Source organism: Urocitellus parryii, chromosome 1 (assembly GCF_045843805.1).
Source record: "Urocitellus parryii isolate mUroPar1 chromosome 1, mUroPar1.hap1, whole genome shotgun sequence".
NCBI lineage: Eukaryota > Metazoa > Chordata > Mammalia > Rodentia > Sciuridae > Urocitellus > Urocitellus parryii.
The window spans coordinates 256,812,010-256,832,949 of record NC_135531.1 but is presented as its reverse complement, the minus strand read 5'-3'; the positions used below and the strand labels follow the sequence as shown (position 1 = coordinate 256,832,949).

General features: G+C 36.9%; 1 protein-coding gene across 1 annotated transcript in view; it reads right to left on the bottom strand.

Annotated features, from left to right (window-relative positions):
- Pth2r (parathyroid hormone 2 receptor) overlaps positions 1–20,654 on the bottom strand; it is a 106,928-nt gene extending 86,274 nt beyond the window's left edge. Inside the window, exons 1-3 of the mRNA XM_077795092.1 lie at positions 20,458–20,654; positions 16,335–16,420; positions 1,672–1,707 (exon numbers count right to left, since the gene is read on the bottom strand). Coding sequence (XP_077651218.1) covers positions 1,672–1,707; positions 16,335–16,420; positions 20,458–20,654 — 319 coding nt within the window. The remainder of the gene's footprint in view (positions 1–1,671; positions 1,708–16,334; positions 16,421–20,457) is intronic.
- Between the last annotated feature and the right edge of the window lie 286 nt (positions 20,655–20,940).

Here is a 20,940-nt window from a genome sequence, read left to right as displayed (position 1 = left end):
GATGTAGCCACATCAATGTTTTCAGTAGTGCAGTTTACATTAGCTAAACTATAGAACCAACCTAGGTGCCCTTCAACAGACAAATGGGTAAAGAAAATGTGTTATATATACACATGGAATATTACTCAGCCATAAAGAAGAATGAAATTATGGCATTTGCCAGTAAATGGATGCAAGTGGAGACTATCATGCTAAGTGTTCTCTCTGATATGTGGATGCCAACTCACAATAGGCTGGGAGGTTGGGGGCCAGGTAAAGGGGAGGGAGTTTCACCAAATTGGACAGAGTGGAATTGGGAGAAGAGAGAGAGAGGATGAGAATGGGGAAGATAGTAGAATGAATCAGACATAAAATTCCTATGTTCATATATAAATACATGACCAGTGTAACTCCACATCATGTACACCACAAAAATGGGAAATTATACTCCATGTATGTGTGATATGTCAAAATATGTTCTATTGTCATGTATAACTAAAAAGAACAAGTTGGTTTTTTTTAAAGTGACTCATCAATGCTCATTTGAGAGGAGAGAATTTATCTCTACCTTTTAATGGGACGTATCCAAAATTTCATAAATATATTTTTAAACAACCACAATTTTATGCTGGTAGTCTTTGCTCTAAATTTATTAATAATAATAGGATCCAAAGCTTTACATCTCTGTCTACTGGGGAATTCAAGATTCTTGAATCAAAGGAGATTATAAAGCCAATAGATTTACCTAAATAACAACTCCCAATAATATAATAATTTACAAATCCCAAATCTTTCATTTCAGCTGCAAATATACTCATTCTCTAGAACTATTCTTTAAGTGAGGAAACAAGCCTTTTGACATTGTGCAATAAGACATTATAAGCTGAACAGCAGAAATACATGCTCATGTCGTTGGCCATACAAAGTATACATAGAGATTATTGATAATCATGATTTTAAATGATACATAAAATGATATACTGGTAAAATGAAGAATACAGAAAGAAAATCTAAGGTAAAAATTATTTTGAGCATGAACAAATTATCATTATTTCTGAACATTATTATTTTTGTTATTTTCTATTATAGGACAACGTGAAGCTCAGTCAACAGATATCTAGTGTGAGGATTATCTAGTTCTGAATTATATTCATAGCTCAATATCTACATTTATCTTAATTGTTTTCAGAAAGATGAGAATAAGCAAAAATTAATTTGGAGAGTTAAAATACACACCAGAGTCTTTGGCTGTCAGGGTAATACAACATCTTCTAAGTCACTACACTAAAGTCAATCAGAAAATCTCAGGTTTCGAAAAGAGAGAATGAAATGACAACAGATGAGTCATCTGAATGGGCATGACAGGAAAAAAAAAAAAAAAAGACTCCTTACCATTTGTTCTTGAGGAATAGTCAGGCACCATTCAAGCATTCAAGTTGGGTTTTTGTTTTGTTTTTCTGCCTTTTATCCAGTTGAATAATTATGTCTTTTCCTTCAATCCTAGAAATATTGGGTAAGCCCTAACCAAGTTTCAGAACTATAAATTTGATTCAGAGAAATGTGACTTTATTTATCAAACATGAACCTTTCATATCACCCCTTGCACCATTTTTACTTGAACGTATTCATTTTTGTTTCTCTTTGGGCAGATGCAGCCTTTTCTGGTGGGGGTAAGCATTTCAGTAATATAAACATTTTGTAGTATACAGCTTCTAATGATACTTTGTTCTGAAAAACGTCATAGCTTAGTCAGTAGTAAGTTTGATTAGAATTGTCTAATTCATAGTCTATTACATTCATCTTTAGTCATTTCTACTGAGAGCACAAATATACTTCATGTCCTCGGTATTGTATTCTCTTCTTCCTTTGTTACCAGTGTTCCTTACTATGGAGTGACATGAAAATGATAATGTACTTAAAACACAAAAGAAGTTTTCCAAGTCAATGTCTATTAATACAAAAGCAACAACTGCATCCAAAACAAAACACAACATTTAGAAAAGCAGATGTTAGTCATTTGTCCTGGACAATGATCATTTATGATTTGACATAAAAAACACTGAGTTCCAACATCACACATTTAATGGCTAAAAGAAGCCCTAATTTGATAATGTGTATGTCATTGGAAATCTCTAAAGTTGTCATTAGAGATACCAATTGTTAATGTCAGAATATGAAAATCATCATGAAATTATAATGTTTATTCCATTTTCAAGCAAACATGAATCCATAAATTAGATGAATTTAAAAGGAAGCATTCTGAACTTCCACTTCTGGCACCATGGAGTAGACATATTTCCCCTATTCTTCCCAGAAAGTATAACGAAAAATGCCCTTGGTATTCAATACAAAATGAACATCAAGATAATTCTGAAAGGGGAGAGGAGAAAGCAGACCAGGTGGGGAACTCGGATCCTGAAGAAGGACCCAGGAGTAGGCTCCCTGGGTTGGTTTTGATTTTTGTTTTTTAACTCATATATCACTAAGTTAGAGTTGAAGTAGTTGGAAACTCTGAACAGTAACAGGTACAGAAAAATCAGCCTCAAGGGAAGCCTGTTCTCTACAGAAAGGAAGGAAAGGGCAGCCTGAGTGCACAGAAAATCATGCACATTAATAGTTGACCCAAGTCAAATACCACACACACACACACAAAAAAAAAAAAAAAAACCAAAACTATAGTCCTATACACAACGCACACTGGCAAAGGCCAAGCAGGAAGCCTAGATTTCCACCCCAGCAAGGCTGCAAGGAGGCACCCCTGCCACCTCCCAGAAAGGTTTGAGAGAAAGTAGAAAACCAGGACACTTACCCACACTGTCCTACCCCCCACCCCACCCCACCCCACCCCCTCTGCCTTTCCACACCATAGCCTGCATGTCGGTAGAGACCATGTGGGGAGCCAGGACTTCCACCTCCACCTGCCAGAAACAAGAGTGGGGCTAGAAAAAGCCCAGTGGGGAATCAGCCTGGCAGGAACAAGGCTACCCTGATTGTGTGTCAGGAGAGACCACCTTAGGTGCAGAACTCATTCTCCCACCCATCTGGTACCAGTGAGTGCTGCCTGGGGACCTAAACTTCCATGTATACTGAGCAGTAACAATGTGGCACCCCTATTTCAACAGCTATTTTAATACCAGATAAGCCAGATTTCAGAGCAAACAAAATTACCAGAGACCAAGAGGAACATTATGTAATAATAAAGGGGTCGCTCCACCAGGAAGACGTAGCTATACTAAATCTGTATGTATCACAAAGCTACAAAATAGGTGAAGCAAAAACTGATGGAACTGAAAAAGAGCTAAATCCACTATTACAGCTTCAACAGCCCTCTCTCAACTGTTAATATAACAACTTAGATAACCAGCAAGGATACAGAACTCAGCAAGGCTGTCAACCAATAGGATCTAACAACCAACAGGATTTAACAAACACTTACAGAACACACAGCAATGGAGAATGCACTTTCATTCCAAGTACACTTACACCAAGGTAGACCATATCCTGAGTTTACAGATAGCAGATCCTGGTACTACTTAGCCTCCATAATGTGTCAGTCACCCCCTCATAATATATGTAATATGTTCTGTAATATATATTATATATTATACCATGTATATTATACATAATATATATTATGTAATATATTACATATATTATGAGGAAGTGACTGATACATATAATACATATTATATATTAGATAGTGATTATATATATACATACATATATATACATATATATACATATATATATATATATATATATATACACACACACACACACACACATATTTAATCTCCTACTGGTTCTGTTACTCTGAAGAGTTCTAAGTAATATTGTTAGACATACTATTTTCCATAGTCCATGAGAAAGGTAAACTGGTCTATAATAAGAAATTTGGCATGGAATTCAGGGGTTTTCATACATAATAGGATTGATGGGCCAAATCATAAATCAGTTTTATTAACTCTCTACTCCACACTTTCATATAGACCTCAGGAATTCATATAGACTTAGGATTATTTTGATTTTACTTTCCTAAATGCTAATGTCACTGTCAAGAATGTTTCCTTTCGGGATAGCCAAACAAAAGGAATTTAAAAATGAAAATAAGTTTTTAATTATTCTGAATTGTTGTCTGTAATATTGGATTAAAATAGAGTAAAAGAATATGTTCTAATAAACTGAGAGCTTTGGGGACGTTATTGAATCATCCATCTTTAACTAAAGCACTATGAAAGTATTTCCATTTTTCCTTCTTTTTAATTCAACATAAAACAAGCAAACAGATGAAATACACAGCATAAATTTGTTCACAAATGCACAAACAAACATGCACACATACAGATATTATAAATATCAGGGCTCCCAATTTTTTAATCCTTTCACAAAATGACATTGTTTTATACACTTGGATTTTTAAAAAAAAAATTCCAATGCTTTGTTCATGCAAGAAATAAATTGAAAACTAGTTACAATAGATATCTATAGTGTGTCTCAGAAAGACTTAAATGACAACATTAGATATGAGATCACATTGAGCTGTCACCCTTTCAACCTATTACTCATTCCTTTCTCTTTCATTTTGACTACATGTGAATTTATTGTAGATATTTGTAGAGCTCCAATTACCAGTTAGAGAGGAAGCATGGTTATTTTCTAAGAGTCATATAATGGTTATAGAGATGGAGAATAAATCAGCAGTTGCCATGTGTTGGAAGGGAGAGGGAAAGGAAGTGGTCATGGCTATAAAAAGATAGTAGAAGACATTCCTGTGCTGGAATGTCTCTGTATTGGAACCAAGATGGGCCACCACATGCAACTACACGTGTGATAAAACTACATAGAGTTAAACACACACATGCACACACATACATGTGTAGTCTTTGGAATCTGAATTAGGTAGGTAAGTCCTATCAATATCAATTTCCTGAATAAGATATTGTACTACACTTATGAAAGATGTGACCACGGAGAGAAACTAGGTGAAATGAATTCGGTACCTCTATATATATGCTTTCTTATGTTGCATGTGAATCTATAATTCTCTATAGATAAATATAAATATAAATAATCTATAATTATTTTTCAAACTCATGAAGTTTTTAATGAATTGTTTAGTTTAACTATAAATAAGAGAAACATCGACCACATTTTAAATTAAACACAAGGTAGTCTCCTAGTGTGATGGTTAGGATCTGAGGTGTCCCCCCAAAGCTCTTGTGTTACTTCAGGAATGTTCAAAGGTGAGATGATTAGATTGTGAGAACTGTAGCCTATTTAGTCCATCCTAGTTTGAATGGACTGACTGGGTGGTAGCTGTGGACAGGTGGGACATGACTGGAGGAGGTGAGTCAGCTCCCCGGGAACCTTCCCTGGAAGGATTCATCATGAGCCCTTTCCCCTCATGCTTTCTTTTCCTCTGCTTCCTGATGCCATGAATGGAGCAGTGCTCATCCCCCAGAACTTTCCACCATGATGTTCTGCCTCACTCTGGGCCCAGAACAATGGGCTTGGCCAACCATGGACTAAACCTCTGGAACTACAAGCCAAACTATACTCTTATATCATTCCTGGTCCTATTGGTGTACTTCTAGATTCAATGGTTTTTAATAAATTCTCATGGTTTTTTCATAATAGAATTACCAAATGCTGTAAATGCTTTTGTCTAAAAATGAGGGAACCCACAGAAAGTCCAAAGTGTTCATTAGGAATGTGTATTCATATAGAGCTGGGATTGATTTTTCATGTTTGCCAAGTCGGTAAGACTGATCTATCTTTGTGATATTTGACTTCTCTACCTTCAAGAATGGCTGACCTACATAGTTACTCCTGGATTGACTATTCAGCTCCTCTTACTTTATCCAGCTCATTCTAATAACCTTCCATTCCTATTAGACCATAGATTTCTACCATGAATAGTACTTCTTTCTCAACAAGTACTTGTGTTTAATGAGCAAATTTATTGAGAGAAATGGATCTGGAATTTGGTTAAATACATAAATCTGTGTCTTGTCAACATCACTTAAGACAGAAAACAAATAACTACCCTCCAATTTCAAACTTGTACTTCAGATTGATATGGCATATCACGCTCCTTTTTCTGCCTTCCTTATGCACATCCCTAGTTCTCAACTTCCAAGATAGAGCAAAAAAGGACTAATTTTACAATTAAGTAAAAAGATCTAGGAAAGACTTTAACAATGTCCACGATTTTCTTGAAACTTATATGGGAGTCACTTGTCATTACTAAAAAGCCTTTTCTTAAAAAAAAAAAAAAGTACCAAAACTCAAGAATCTCTTGTTAGATAGTTAAAATTGAACTTTTTTTGCATTATCCTTTTTTTATTTCTTTCTCAACCTTTGTTCTGAGGGGTACATGTGTCAGATACCTTGAAAAAGCAATTCACCTACTTTCAACATTTTAACCCTGAGCTCAGATAAATCAATGTAAGATGTTACCAGGACTAAGACATGGCAGGGAAGTCAAAGTATTCAACTTCTATCTCAGACAAAAATTTAACCATAGTTAAGTCCACAAGAGTGAACAAAATTGTCTATTAACATTATTGGTTCAATGACATGATAGATTCAAATACTTTCCACAAAGTCTTTGCCAATAAATCGTACAACAAATAACACTTTACATTTTCCCAAGCTTTGAATTTGTCCAGCTAATTTGTTTTAGAAAAGGGGTTAAGCAAGTAGAACTTTCTTTCTACTCCACAGAAGTTATTAACACCATCACTTATAACACATATTAGGAGCTTCTACTTCAGATTGAAGTAAATTAGTGTTTTTTCTCAACTTATTTGGAAAAGTTCACACAGAGAGACAATTCATAAAGGCAAATCCTTCAGTAACACCAAACTCAGCATTGACTCCTCAAATAAACCTCTAACCAATATCAGTAACATTTGTTAACTCATCAAAAGCCCAGGAAAATCCCTTAACATCATTTGCTTTGCTTTCTAATTGACTATTAATATTGTTACAACATATTCAACTCTAAGCAACTATTCTCTCCAAAAGATAAGCAGTCTTAAACTAGCTCCTTTCTCAGGATACTTTTCTTTAGCTGCTACAATCAAACATGATTTAAATAGTTCGTCTTTGGTAAATGTCCTTCCTTGATTGGCTTACTTCAATTGGAGCCTCATTTATTAAAGAAATTTTGCAATTCAATATCCCATCTTAAATCATCAAATTTTTCTGACTCAGTGCTACACTATGAGTTGGGAACACTGTAAATACTACTTAGTCTAGTGTAACATATATTACATTCTATTAGCACAACTATAGTATCATTGAATAACAAGACTTTTTATTTGATTTGATAACAAAAGCATCTGTATTACACTGTGTCTTAGAAGCAAAATATTAATTCTGTTTTCCTCCTCTGGTTGACCTAATGGGTTTGCACTGGTAATGTTTTAAAAAGTAAAAGTAAAGCAAAAATGTACAGCGATGCATGCAGCAGCACTGAAAAAATATTGGCTTAAAACCACATCACTGCAAAACATAATGGACCAACCAGCCGTGAAAACAATGTTCTGTCATGACTTCTCAACTCTGCCAGGCCACATTAAAGCAGTTATAGACAATAAGTAAGCAAATTAATGTGTATTCATATAAAACATTTTAGGAACACTGAAATTTTGATTTCATACAATTTTCACATCTATAAAATATACTTTTAACTTAAAATTTTTTAAATTTTAGAACAGTTTTTGCTTTACAGAAAAATTGCAAATTATGGGAGATGGTACAGGGAATTCTCATATATCCCCATACTTATTCCCCTCTTAATATCATATGTAGCTGGACGTAGTGCACATACCTTTATCCCCACAACACAGGAAGCTGAGGCAGAAGGATCGTAAGTTCCAATCCAGCCTCAGCAATTTAGCAAAACCCTCAGTAATTAAGCAAGACCTGTCTGAAAATAAAAAGGGTTAGGGATTTAGCTCAGTGGGTTCAATCCTCAGCATCCCCCCCAAAAAAAACATGTTAATGTGGCACATTTGTTATAAATGATAAGCCAATGTTGATACATTATTGTTAACTAAAGCTTATACTTTGTTGGGATTTCCTTATCTTTAACCAAAATATTTTTTGTTCCGAGACCCCACCAGGATACCCCACTGTGTTAAGACACCATGTGTCCCCAAGTTCTTGATTGAGACAGTTTCTCCAAATGTCCTTGTTTTTAATTATCTTGAGAGTTCTAAGGAGCACTGATCAGATTATTTTTTTATAATGTCCCTCTTCTGGACATTATACTGGTTTTATTATAATTGAAATGGGGTAATGCTTTAGGAAAGAAAACCATAGAGGTAAAGCAGCATTCATAAAAAAGTCATATCAAAAGTTCATATAACTAGTATTACCTCAATGTTGATATTAACCTAGGTTCTTCTTTTGATTCTGATTAATTTGTTTATTTTTATTTACTTTTTTTTTTTTTTTTGGTAGTGCTGGGGATGAAACCCAGGGGCTCATGTTGTTGGGCAAGTGCTCTACCACTGAGCTACGTCTTCAGCCCTGCTTCTTCTGATTTTGATTCAAACATTTAAAAATGTGAAAACCATTCTTAGTTCACAAGGCACATAAAAATAGGTGATGGGCCAGATTCAAATAACAGACTATAGTTTGCCAATTCTTGTTTGAGTGGGTAAAAATTCTGGAATAAAATCTGCACAAACTCAAAATTACCTATTCTAATGAGAAAAATTGAAAGAAATGAGGCTCCACCCCATTAGCTGACAAAAGATTTATAAGATAATCAGAAAAAGAAGCTGTCTACTGGCTGTTGCTTCAGAGGACTTAAAGGAATCTGATGCGTGGTGTATCTATACAGGATATTTATCTATATAGAGACAAGATTCAATTTAAAAAATCAGTAACTATGACTATCACCACCTACATCAAGCTTGTAGGTTATGAAGTGAACATTACTTTGGTTTTAATTGTGAAATTACTCGAGGTAGCTAATTAGGTAATATGGATCAATAAAAGATTTTATTGATCAATAAAAGATTTTATTCAATAATAGAACCTGTTAGAAATGTGAAAATAATACAGGACTAATTTCATCAATATCTTACACTCCCCATGTCAAATATGCTGAATGCAGGAATATTTAAGTATACTTCTTTCACCACTGAAATCATAACAAAACTCAAATCCATTCTGAAATGACTCACTTTAATATTCCCAAGCTCAGAATCTTTCAGATGCCCTCATTCCTTTAAGCCTAATTTTTCTTTCTGCACATCAGCAACACTGGATAGTGCCCATTGACTCTGTGGCTGGGTCTGAAATTGTTATGTTGGTGTCACAAGGAGAGCATGTGAGAAGATACAACCAAGATCCCAAATGGCAGCTCTCTGCTCTTTTGTAACATAACTTAAAATTCTAATTACCAGTCTTACATTTTTGTAAACATTGTGCATGTGTGCGTGTGCACATATGCACACATATGCGCACACATGTTTGCTTGGTGGTAACTTTTTAAACAAGCAAGACTAGAATAAGGCTTATACTTTATATATTGTTTTCAAATGAGCTAGAGAGAAAGGGACATAAGGTCATACCTTACAATCTAAGTGGAACTGGGAGGTGATAGAACAGCAAGAGAGGGAAAGAAAATGAATCTATAAAACAGGACAGTAGTTGCAGGAACATGAAAAAATGGATTGCATCATGGGAAAATGTAATATATAAAATTTCACTTATGATACAATGAAAAGTATGCATGTTGAATATGCATAGAGCCAAGAACTAAAGGTAGATGTGGGTGTTTTTTTCTTGAACTCCCATTATATTTATATTTATAATTATATTATATTCTAATGACAAAAAATATCTCATATGCAAAAAATTATATTATGTTATAATGTATTATAATTACATTATAATGTGAAAAGTTCTCTTTAAAGCTAATGCTGTGTTGATAACCTAAAGAAATCTGAATCCTCTGTATATTAGACTTCAAAATGTTTTTTTCTTCATTAAAAAAATAAAAAATAAATTTAAAAAGGGAAGAGATTGGCCCCTTATCTGTGGCTGTCCAGTTAATTTTTACTAAAACATGGACAACAAGCCAGGTTCCCTATCTCCCAGTAGAACTTTCATTCACTCCTTTTGTCATTCAAGACAATTCTACAGAAGCACAGTTCTCTAATGGAGAATGAAAGCAGACAGTGATTATCACTATCCACACAGTGTGGACCTGCTTTTGGACATGACAGACGATCAAGAAGATCATTTCCTTCAGGCAGTTGGCTATCAGAATTCAAAATTATACAAAATCAGGCTTTAAGCCAATTACAGGTCAATACATAATAGTAGCAGTGGCCAAAGTTATACCTATTTGTAATTAGCATCACACCCGAGGCAACATATCTGTCATACAGCACAGCTTTGCCAACCTGGGGAAGAGTAGGGACTGGGGAAAGTAATATGGTTCATATCCATCAGCAATGAGAAGGCCATATTTGAGCAAAATCAATGAGGTAAAATCACCATTCACAATAAGTCAACAAACTATAACATAAATTTATACACAGTAGAAACTCTGTGCATCCATATTTTAACAACTATGCATACAGCTTAGGAGCATAAAGGAAATTTACTATGAGGCCTTATCAATTAAACAATTTTCTGTGGTCTTTCAAATAAAAAGGCTTATACTGGAACTCAGCCTCAGTTTCCCTAAATTTTGATGTAAAGTTATAGTTATTCATCAGACAACAGTCATATTTACAGGTGAAAGGGAGGAAGCCAAGGAGAAACTATCTCTTTATTTTTTTAAAAGTACCTTTATTTAATCACATACATACAGACAAGCCCATTTTTTTTTTTTTTTTGCATTCCTGGAGAAGCACTAGTGCTCTGCAAGTACTTGACTCAACCACTGAGCCACATCTACAGCCAGAGAAATTATTCTCAGTTGAGTGAATATATTGGGAAAAAAAATAAGAAGATGTCCTGAGGCAATTTAAATAACAGATCTGGGAACAGTGGCACATGCCTGTAATTCCAGCAACTCAGGAGACTGAGGCAGGAGGAATGCAAATTGGAGACCAGCCCTAGTAACTTAGCAAGGCCCTAAGCACTTAGGCAGACCTTTTTCAAAATAAAAAAATTAAAAGGGCTAGAGATGTGGCTCAGTGGTGAACATCCTTGGGTTCAATCCTTGGTACCAAACATGGATGCACACATACATAACAGATCTGGGAACAATCAAGGGTTTCTAAAAGAGTTAAGAGTTTGTGTGTTGTTACTGGAAGCAAAGTAAAACCCAATGAGAGCCAAAAAAAAAAGTTCTATATATGAGAAGATCATGAGATCTAAGTGTAATCTGGGGACAAACTTTTAGACAGACAAGGAGGAGAAACACAAGAAGTAGCTGATTAGATTGACTTCCTCTCCTACAGAAACCATTATCACTCAAAGCTTATTTCAAACATCAATTCCAATTTAGAAGCATTTCTAAAACGACTGCATGATGCTTTTGAAAATGTGGGCATGTGTTTCATTGTATTGTCGTTTCCAGTGACTCTCAAGAGCGTCTGGCCCAGGAGAGGCCCTGGGCTGAGTTGAAGGGCCAAGAGTTGTTGTTTGCATGTTTGTTGGGGAAAGCGATCTTTGTTTTCCAGAACTCATACAAAGAGCAAAACTTACTTGCTTTTGATGTAAAATTGTCCCTATTATACATTTATCTATTAAGAAATTTCTTGGTAGATGTATTTGAATTTACAGGTAGGACAGGCTTCTAGAAAAGGAGAGAATGCAAACTTAATGAGGGACAGGGATTTTCAGTTTTGCAGTTTTTTCAAAAAATCCTTACTTTATCACCTATCTTTTGTTGTTGTTATTTATTTATTTATTTATTTTAGTTGTAGTTGAACACATTACCTTTATTTTATTTATGTTCATGTGGTACTGAGGATTGAACCCAGGGCCTTGCACATGCTAGGCAAGCGCTCTACCGCTGAGCCACAACACCAGACCTTTTTTTTTTTTTAAACTGAACAATTAATTGGTGAGGAATGGAAGGATGTAGTGGGATGTGGTGATCAAAAGATCAAAAGGTGCATTTACCTTCCTCATAGGTTGTTTTTGAGGGTCACAGAAAATAAGGCATACAGAACACCTATGTAAGTACTTTTTCATATAGCAAACACTGCATAAATGTGGCCTATTATTATTGCTATTATCATCAGATTTGTACTTTTATCACTGCCTAACTATAATTGACCAAAATAAATATGATGGAGGAGAAAAATGGAAAAAAAATTGCTGAACATGAGGAAGCTGTGGCAGAGATCAGGCAGTTTTTCTTTGCTCTAGTTGAGGAGGTACCACGCACACTGCACAGATATGAAAGTAACGGACAAACACATACATCAGGAAAATAAAATTCCCTCCTACTGAGGAAGGGAGATGGAAGTCCAGAGCAGATGCAAAGAGCTCATCTTTACAGTATTGGAAGTCTGTCTCTTTCTCTGGAGTGGAAATTCTTTGAGGATTGATACGTGTCTTCCCCACTCCAAGAACCTGCACGGTAAATATAATACTTAGCAGTCCAGTGCAATTTTATTTTAAAGACCTAGAAAAGAAGAATTTTAACTGAAGGGCACCTCCTTATTTACACATACACACACACACACACACATACACACACACATACACAAGATTTTAGCTGATCATCTCCTATTCTACATTGATTGGCTGGTTTAGTAGTGAGGCATCGTAAGCATATTTATTCTGCAAGTATTTGTTGAGACCTAACATGGGCAAAACACTATCTATTGACCATATGTTAGGAGATAGATATAAAGAAATCCAAGCTATGGATTTGGCCCTCAGTAGGACAGGAAGTGTTATATGGACACTGGACTTTTATAACACAATTATCATGAATGATAAAAATTCAGTATACTCACATACAAAAAGTCATTACTGATATATTCCTAATATAATGGGAAATAGAAGGATGCTATCTCTAAGATTGATTTTTAAAAGATATTTTTGAGGGCTGCAAAAAAGCCCCATGAGTCTACTCAAAGTTTCTTTCAGCCTTTACAGAACTCCAAGCTCAATTAATCAACATGAAAACTGTGCTTACGTTTTGTTTACATAACTACTGAAAACTCTGGATATGATGTTACACATGCTAATCCATCCAGAAAATAAGACACTAGAATACACGTTGAGTGGAGTTCACTTTGATATTCATTATGTGCACGGTGCCTTCCTGAAAGCATTTTCTCCAGCAGTCTAGGCAGGGGGCGATGCAAACGTAGACCTAGCTCATGCCCACAAAATTGTTTAAAATGCATTATGAAATCATTGCTCTCAGAGGAAAAGAACTATTTAAAGACATAAATTAAAAAACAGCCATCTCAGAAAACAGAGGTAGTCTCATTACACAAGCAAAGAAAGTAACAAGTAGTATAAATTATTCTCATTCAGGAAATGTCAGCCAATTTGCAATCAGATACAAGCAGTTTCATAAAGGAGGGGCAGAAATTTACCTTCAGGGACATTACACATATAATCTTATCACCTCTGTATTTGGCTAGAAAGTTTTAGGCAATTTGGGGGTTACTGAATATTTTCATTTGTTATCAAGCTGTATCTTATTATATCAACAAAAGTATTTTACATATTTGCTAATTCAAGTAGTAATACACAATTGGCCACCTTCCTATGCTCATGCAAATATTTAACAATATTTAATGAGCATTTTCTGGGTACTACGCACTGTGGAAAAATGATTATGAATCTGGTTTTCTCTCAAGTAGTTCTATATCCATGGCAGACACTCAGTATAACTAATATGACCTGTGCTTTGCTTTTTGGTACCTGGGATTGAACCCAGGGGCATTTAACCCCTGAACCACATTCCCAGTCCTTTTTCATGTTTTATTTTGACACAGTGTCTTGCTAAATCCTTAGGGCCTCACTAAGTTGCTAAGTGTGGTCTCAAACTTGTAATCCTTCTGCCTCAGCCTCCCAAGTCGCTGGGATTATAGACGTGCACCACCATGCCTGGCTAATGTGACCTGTTTTTTAAAAAAATAACATGCTTAATGTCATTTTGATTAACACAGCAAATATCATGCTTAATGATAAATCTCTAGAAGCAATCCCATTGAAGGAGGAAGCATAAGGTGCCCACAGTAATTAATACCATTCAATGTTGTACTGAGAGTTCTAGTTAATGCAATATGATAAGGTAAATGACAAAAAGAAATAACAGGTGCAGATATGGGAGAAAAGTGTTGCTGTTCAGGAATAAACTTGGCATATATAATAAATCAATCAATAAAAGTAACAAGAGATTTTATTTACCAGCAATAATTGACTAGAAAATATAATAGAATTTATGACAACAATGATTATGGCAACAATGACAACCCTGATAGCCAGCACTTACAGAGAACCAACTCAGTTATAGGCCGTGCGTTAAACGCTGCTCCTGAGAAGCAATGAATTTGGTATTAGGCCATCTCCACTTTTAAATGAAGAAGCTAAGTCTTTTTGAGATGTTAAGTACTAGCTAGAGAGGAGAAAACATAGACTACAGATTCAGTTCTGATATCACAGTCCCTAACTTTTTCTATTTTGTATAGTCCCCTTCCGCCCCAGAGAGCTACAACTTTTCTTTCTTCGAAAGTCTATAAAACTCCATCAATCCATAGAATACCAATCTCGCTAGAGACAGCCTGCTCCTTTATCAGTTACGAAGGCAAAAGATTCCAGAAACATCAAACTCTACAAGAGACATGCATTACCAGGCCAGCAGCACTCACCTCTCTGTATGTCATTGTGACCAGACGCATGTTCAGCTGCATCATTAGTACCCCACTTCTGCCCCAGAAGAGAGGGACCCTTTCTAAAATTAAACTGGAGCAAATGGTTAGAGATTTGAGTTCCAAGATGAGATCAAAGAAGATGAATTTTCTTGGAATTAAAGAAATACAAATGAGCATATTCAAACACTTATGGGGGAACCTGTAATCCAAAGGCACTATGGTAATTGTCACAAGGAGTTCCAAATGGTTTATTATATAGTCCTTTGCCCTTGTGAGTTTACAAATCAATTAAGAATTTTATTTTTAAAAAAAGAAAAAAAAACAATTACATGTCCCTTTTAAGCAACTTGGCCAGCCCTTTTAATTCCAGTATATTGTCATTGTGCATGTGGACTCAGGGATTTTCTACAGGCTAATGATGCTGAATACCTTTTCTGCATTCTTTCTTAAGCTCTATAATCCAACATCTAGACATCTACTAACAATCTTCTTCCTTGCATCTCAGCTTCTACAAGGTTACACCAGGGATTATTAGGACTAAGGCAAAGAGCTTCTGATAGTTACTCTACCTTCAGAACGAAAGAGGGAGAGAGCTATCAACCAAGTATTCATATTAATGGATCTATTCTAAGTCATCTGCTTTATGAATAAAACGTACAATTGCTATCAAAAAGAAGTTAGGAAGGAGAAACCATAAGGAATAAAAGAAAGTTCACAGCTGGGCAGAGGAAATAGCCTCGCAAAACTCTCACACACACACACCTCCATTGAAAACTTTCAGCAGCTCCCAATCAGATTTAGAAATACTCTCTAAAGAATCACCTAATTAAAATGAAATCTTGACTAATCTGCTAGGGAAAAAAAAGAGGAAAGGACTGGCATATTAATTCTCAAAAAGCTTAAGGCTTCTGCTTGTTCGTATATATTTTTAAATTCAAGACTCTTAGATTTTATAGGCAGATGCTATTATTGCCTCTGTTTCACAGTGGAGGAAATAAGAGTAAAGAGATGAAATGCACTTTCTAAAATCACACAGGCATTACAAATTTTAAAGAATAAGCCAGGTGCAGTGGTGCAGGCCTGTAATCCCAGCAGTCTGGAGGCAAGAGGATCACAAGTTCAAAGCCAGCTTCAGCAATTTAGCAAAGACCTTAGCAACTTAGCACAACCCTGTCTCTAAATAAAAAATAAAAAGGACTGGAGATGTGGCTCAGTGGTTAGGCACCCCTGGATTTGATCCCCAGTATATATAAAAAAAAATAAAGAATAGCTCAGAGAAAGACAAAAAAAAAAAAAAACAGAGAGGGAAGAAAGAAGGACATGGATGTGTTCTGGCAGATGACAACTGAGGCCAGATGGAAAATAAACAGAATGCATGGATGTTGGTTGGAAAGTCATATTTTTACTCACAAAGAATTGAGGACATTCTGGATAAATGAAGTCTACTTTGTGTGCACTGCCAAGAAAAAAAACCACATCTGGCTCCCTTTGATCCCACTGCCTGTGGGCTACTGGAACTGAAGAGACTACCGGCAATTAGTGCAGCTACTGAGAAGTCCACCCCTTCAGGAAGAGAATGCTGCCGTGTAACTAGAGGACAAATGGAAACAGTCTGGCTGTCAACAGGAAAGAAAAAGAACAATCCAAGTATGGGATGTGCAGCTATAACCGTGCTGGTAGTAATAAGCACAATAAAGTGACAGCAGTCACATTTCCATTTAACTGTGCTAAGGATCGTCTCCCAGCTTAGCTAACCATGGAGGACATGCCCATGTCCTGTGACTGTCCTCATGCTTAATTCTACAGTCATGACCTGTTGGTAATTCCATCTATAACCACATTTTCCAATTAACACAAGAAACTTAGAGAGGTGCAGAGTGTAAGCTTATTTGGTTGATTGATTTGCCCCCTTTTATCTCTATCCCCCTCCTTCTCTACAGACATTTAGGTGAGACACACACATCTTTGATATGGGTATACACAACATGTATTCCTGTTTTGTGTGCATATATTTTAAGGTATAGAAATGGTGTTATACATGTCATTGTTTCTCTGTCACATCTTGTTCTTACAATCTCAACATGCTGGTTTGCATACATTTAATGCATTGCTTTTTATTGCTGCATAATAAACCGTTAAAACACTCAGACTGTGCCCAATTTTCTAACATCATAGAATTGCCACAATGATCATTGCCTGTGTGAGAAATTCCAAAGGCTAGATTCCCAGGGGTGGGTATTGCTGTGATAGAATGTGTGTATACAGTGCCAAACTGACCTCACGGCAAGGGCACACATGGGGGGGTGGGGGTTAGGCTCTGAAGACAGAACCAAGAGCATAAATCATGGCTACACTACTGTTAGGCATGTGAGTTGAGTATACTAACGTCTCTTAGCACAGTAATCTCATTTTTAAAAGTATAAGTAATTATAGTACATGCCTCACAGAGCTACTACAAGAATCCAGTAAGAGAATAAAGTACTTGGTATAGCATTTGGTACTTGATAAGTAAATAAATGGCATGAAGAATTGCCCTTTTTTTCTACCCAGTAAGAGATTTTTTTTTTTTTTTTTTTTTTTACTTTCTAGTAGACGCTGAATCTTCTTTCTAGAGGTCATTAGAGCTCACCCTCCTTGCTGCACATAAGAGGAGGCTGGGTATCACCTGGGCAGGAATCTAAATGCAGCTTTCAGGGTTTCCAGTCCAATGCCCCTTCTCCTGCACCAGAATGCTCATGGCAACACTGGGACTCCATGCAGGAAAAATTAGTAAGAACTAGGAACCAAAATCTGCCCATTGGGATCTGCCCACATCAAGTACCATGAGAAAATCACATACTTCGACTCTACATCATGAGCTTCTGGTGCTTTTTTCCAGTCGTAGTGATGATTTGCATTCATTTCCCAACACTCACGATGTCTCAGAGCCACAGTAGGCAACCAAGTCATGCAGCAACCATCCCACTCTCAAACCCAGCAAAACCAAGGTTATTTCTTGATAATTTTGTAATGGAGGCAGTCAAGAAGGGATGGTCCTTCCAGAAAGAACAACTCATTCATCTGTAAAGAGAGCAGTTCCCTGACAGCCTCCAGCTGAGGTGCTTTAAAGCATGTGTCTCAGCTTTTGAGCTAAGTCTCTGATCTTTTAAACAAACTCCAGCTGATGACTGAGCACAAGAACTAGAACCTGGCCATTTTTCATAACCTGGGACTCCCCATGGGCAACCTTTGCCCCTAGGACTCTCCATTGGTGGCTGAAACTGTCCCAGTTTGCTAGCTGTACCTGCTTCATCCCGCTTCCTCACTCCTTTATCTTTCACGGGCATTATCCCCTCCCCCAACAAACTTCTTGCACCCCTAACTCCATCTCAATGTCTGTTACCAGAGGGACCCACTCGCACAACAATGAAAGTACCAAGCACATTTATATAATGGTCCTCATTCCCATGCGATAACTTGACTTCAGGAAATGCATTGCTAGGCTCTGCACTGACACACAACGAATGAAGGCTTGGGTTTTGAACTGGGCATTGAGGCAAAGGCAGCATCTTTACCACCCAAAACCCACAGAGGTCTTGCAAACAATTGATGAGCACTAGTCTATCATCTATTTTGTCATATGATCTGATGTTTCTTATACTAAGTATTTATTCTACACAGATTCATTCTGCTTTGGTGAGTTCCCTTTGGTGTTCTATCATTATAATTTAAGCTAGGAGAATATTCATCCATAACTAGGTGCTTTTAAAAAGCAAATTGAAACATTTTCATAAATGCCTGTCTCTCATACTTGGGCTAATAAAATCAGCAACTAAATCTTGGAGTAAATAATACACAGAATGTGTTTGGTCTCTATTGAATTTCAAAGCAGATAATGACTGTAACTTCATGTAATAAACCAAAAATAATAGAATTAAAAGAATCTTAGTCCAATGTGACTCTTTTGAAGAATTATAAACATGAAGGTCAGAGAATTATAAACATGTCTGCAAGTTTTCTTTAAAGCCCCCAAAATTGATGAATGAAACATTATCACAAATTGCCATTTTATATAATTCTTTACCTATAAACATAATTAAATACCAATCAGTGTAAGGTAATGATTTTCAACCAGGAGTGATCTTGCTACCCAAGAACATTTGGCAACATCTACAAACACTTCTGGTTGTCACTGGGTGGTGGGGGAGAGATGCCACTAGCATCTAGTAGATAGAGGACAAGGATAGTACTAAATATCTTACAATATACAAGACAAACCCCAAAACAAGGAATTGCATGGCCCAAAATGTCAATAGTATCAAAGTTGAGAAACGGATCTAAAGTTATTATAAGATGTTCAGTGTCTGTTTTATTGAAAGCAAAAAGAAAAGGGAATATTCTATGTGGTTCCCTAGTGTTTTAAATTGTACTATGTAATATCTCCCCATTTCCTTAGAAATGATCTAGAACTCCGAAATAAATAAATGGTTAGAATTAATTTGCCCCTTATACTAAGAGGTGGTGGTTTCAAGCATATTTTCCAAATATGAGAGGAAATGTAGTACATTAGAGATGTAGTACATTAGAGATCACCAGAGTTTAAATAGCTGTAATGAAAATGTATCGCCAAATCCTTGGGGACTTTTTCCAAATTCATATTCCTTCTGTTAACTTGATGACTTTTGAATGTACCCTTCTTTTAAGCAGCCTTTGCTAATATTATTAATCAATGTATGAGACACAAATTGTTTTATTTTTAACAAAATAAATTTACATGAAATATCCTGCTCATGATAGGTAAATCTCAGTAAATCCCAAGACATTTATTTCCTAGAAACTCCTGAGTTTTACTTTATGTGATTTTTGACTATGATAGGTCGATTTTTAACTACCATTTAGAATGATTAAAATTTAAACCAGTTATTTGAAATTCAAGAACATAGTTTTAAGTTTAGAAAATGCCAGAACATACATTGATCCCTCAACGCCTTCATTTTGTAAAACGAAAGATTTTTTAAAATAAAATTTGGGACTTCATTTGACGGTCAAATGCGCCCTCTACCGAATCGGACAGAAATAACCTTGAGTCCGTTTAAATTCACAGGTCTCACACTGCGTAACACCCACAACCACGTGCATTTCTTTCTAGCTCATCTGAAAAGCTGTAAACCTTACATTGGATTTGACTCAAAAAGGGAAAAAAGTGCCGATGAATCGTGCTTTGTGCATTAAAGAGGCTCCGTTGTGAAAGATCACTCAGCAAATCCCTAAACAATAATACAGTAGGAAAATGACAACCAGCACTTACTCCTAACAGGAACAAACCGAGCTGCTTGTTAACATTTAACACTATAGTTTTATTCTATCTAGTCTCTTTGCTTTAATGGTACGTGATCCTGTATCAGGGCTAGTGATCCTTTCAGACAGTGGCACCATCGGATCTAGAAGTTTTTAGTTCTCAAAAGCGATGGTTAATTTCCAGCAGCCAAAACTCATTTGGATTATTTAAACGAGTACCATGGTCTAGGAGAAAGAAAAGTTCCTTCACCTTCCAGCTGCGCATTCTGATGCAGAACTCCGCTGTTCAAAGATACCCCGTTAGTTTGCAGATGCCAAGATGCTGATCCCAACAGTGCGTGCCCCTGGACAGCACTCGCCTTGCAGCTCCACTAACCTGCCTGTCAAACCTCCCGGGTGCGGGTGTGTGGATGTGTAAGCGGGAGAGCCCGCGTGCGCCTTCTGGGTCTTGGTAACGCGGGAGGCTCCGGAAGCAGGTGCCCCGGGTACCGCGCTTACCTGGGCTTGGGCGAGGAGACAGCTGCCGAGAATCAGCCACCAGCACACGTAGGGTGAAGCCCCCAGCCCGGCCATGCCCGGAACCGCAGGAGCCAGAAGAGGGGAGCTTCTTCCTGGAGCTTCCAGACTCTCCAACTTGGCCGGCGCGTGGCAAACTTCTGGCCGGGAGAGAGACGCAGCTGGGGCGGCGGAGCCTGGGGCCACCAACCAGGATGCTCGGGATCGCACCGCCAGCGCCCTGAGCGTTTCAGAGATCCGTTTCCCAGGTCCTGCCGCCCCGCGGCTCCGGGAGGTCGCGTCCTCCAGACCGAACCGCTCGCGTTTCGGCCTCCACTCGAAGTCCTGCGCCGCCCCCTGCGGG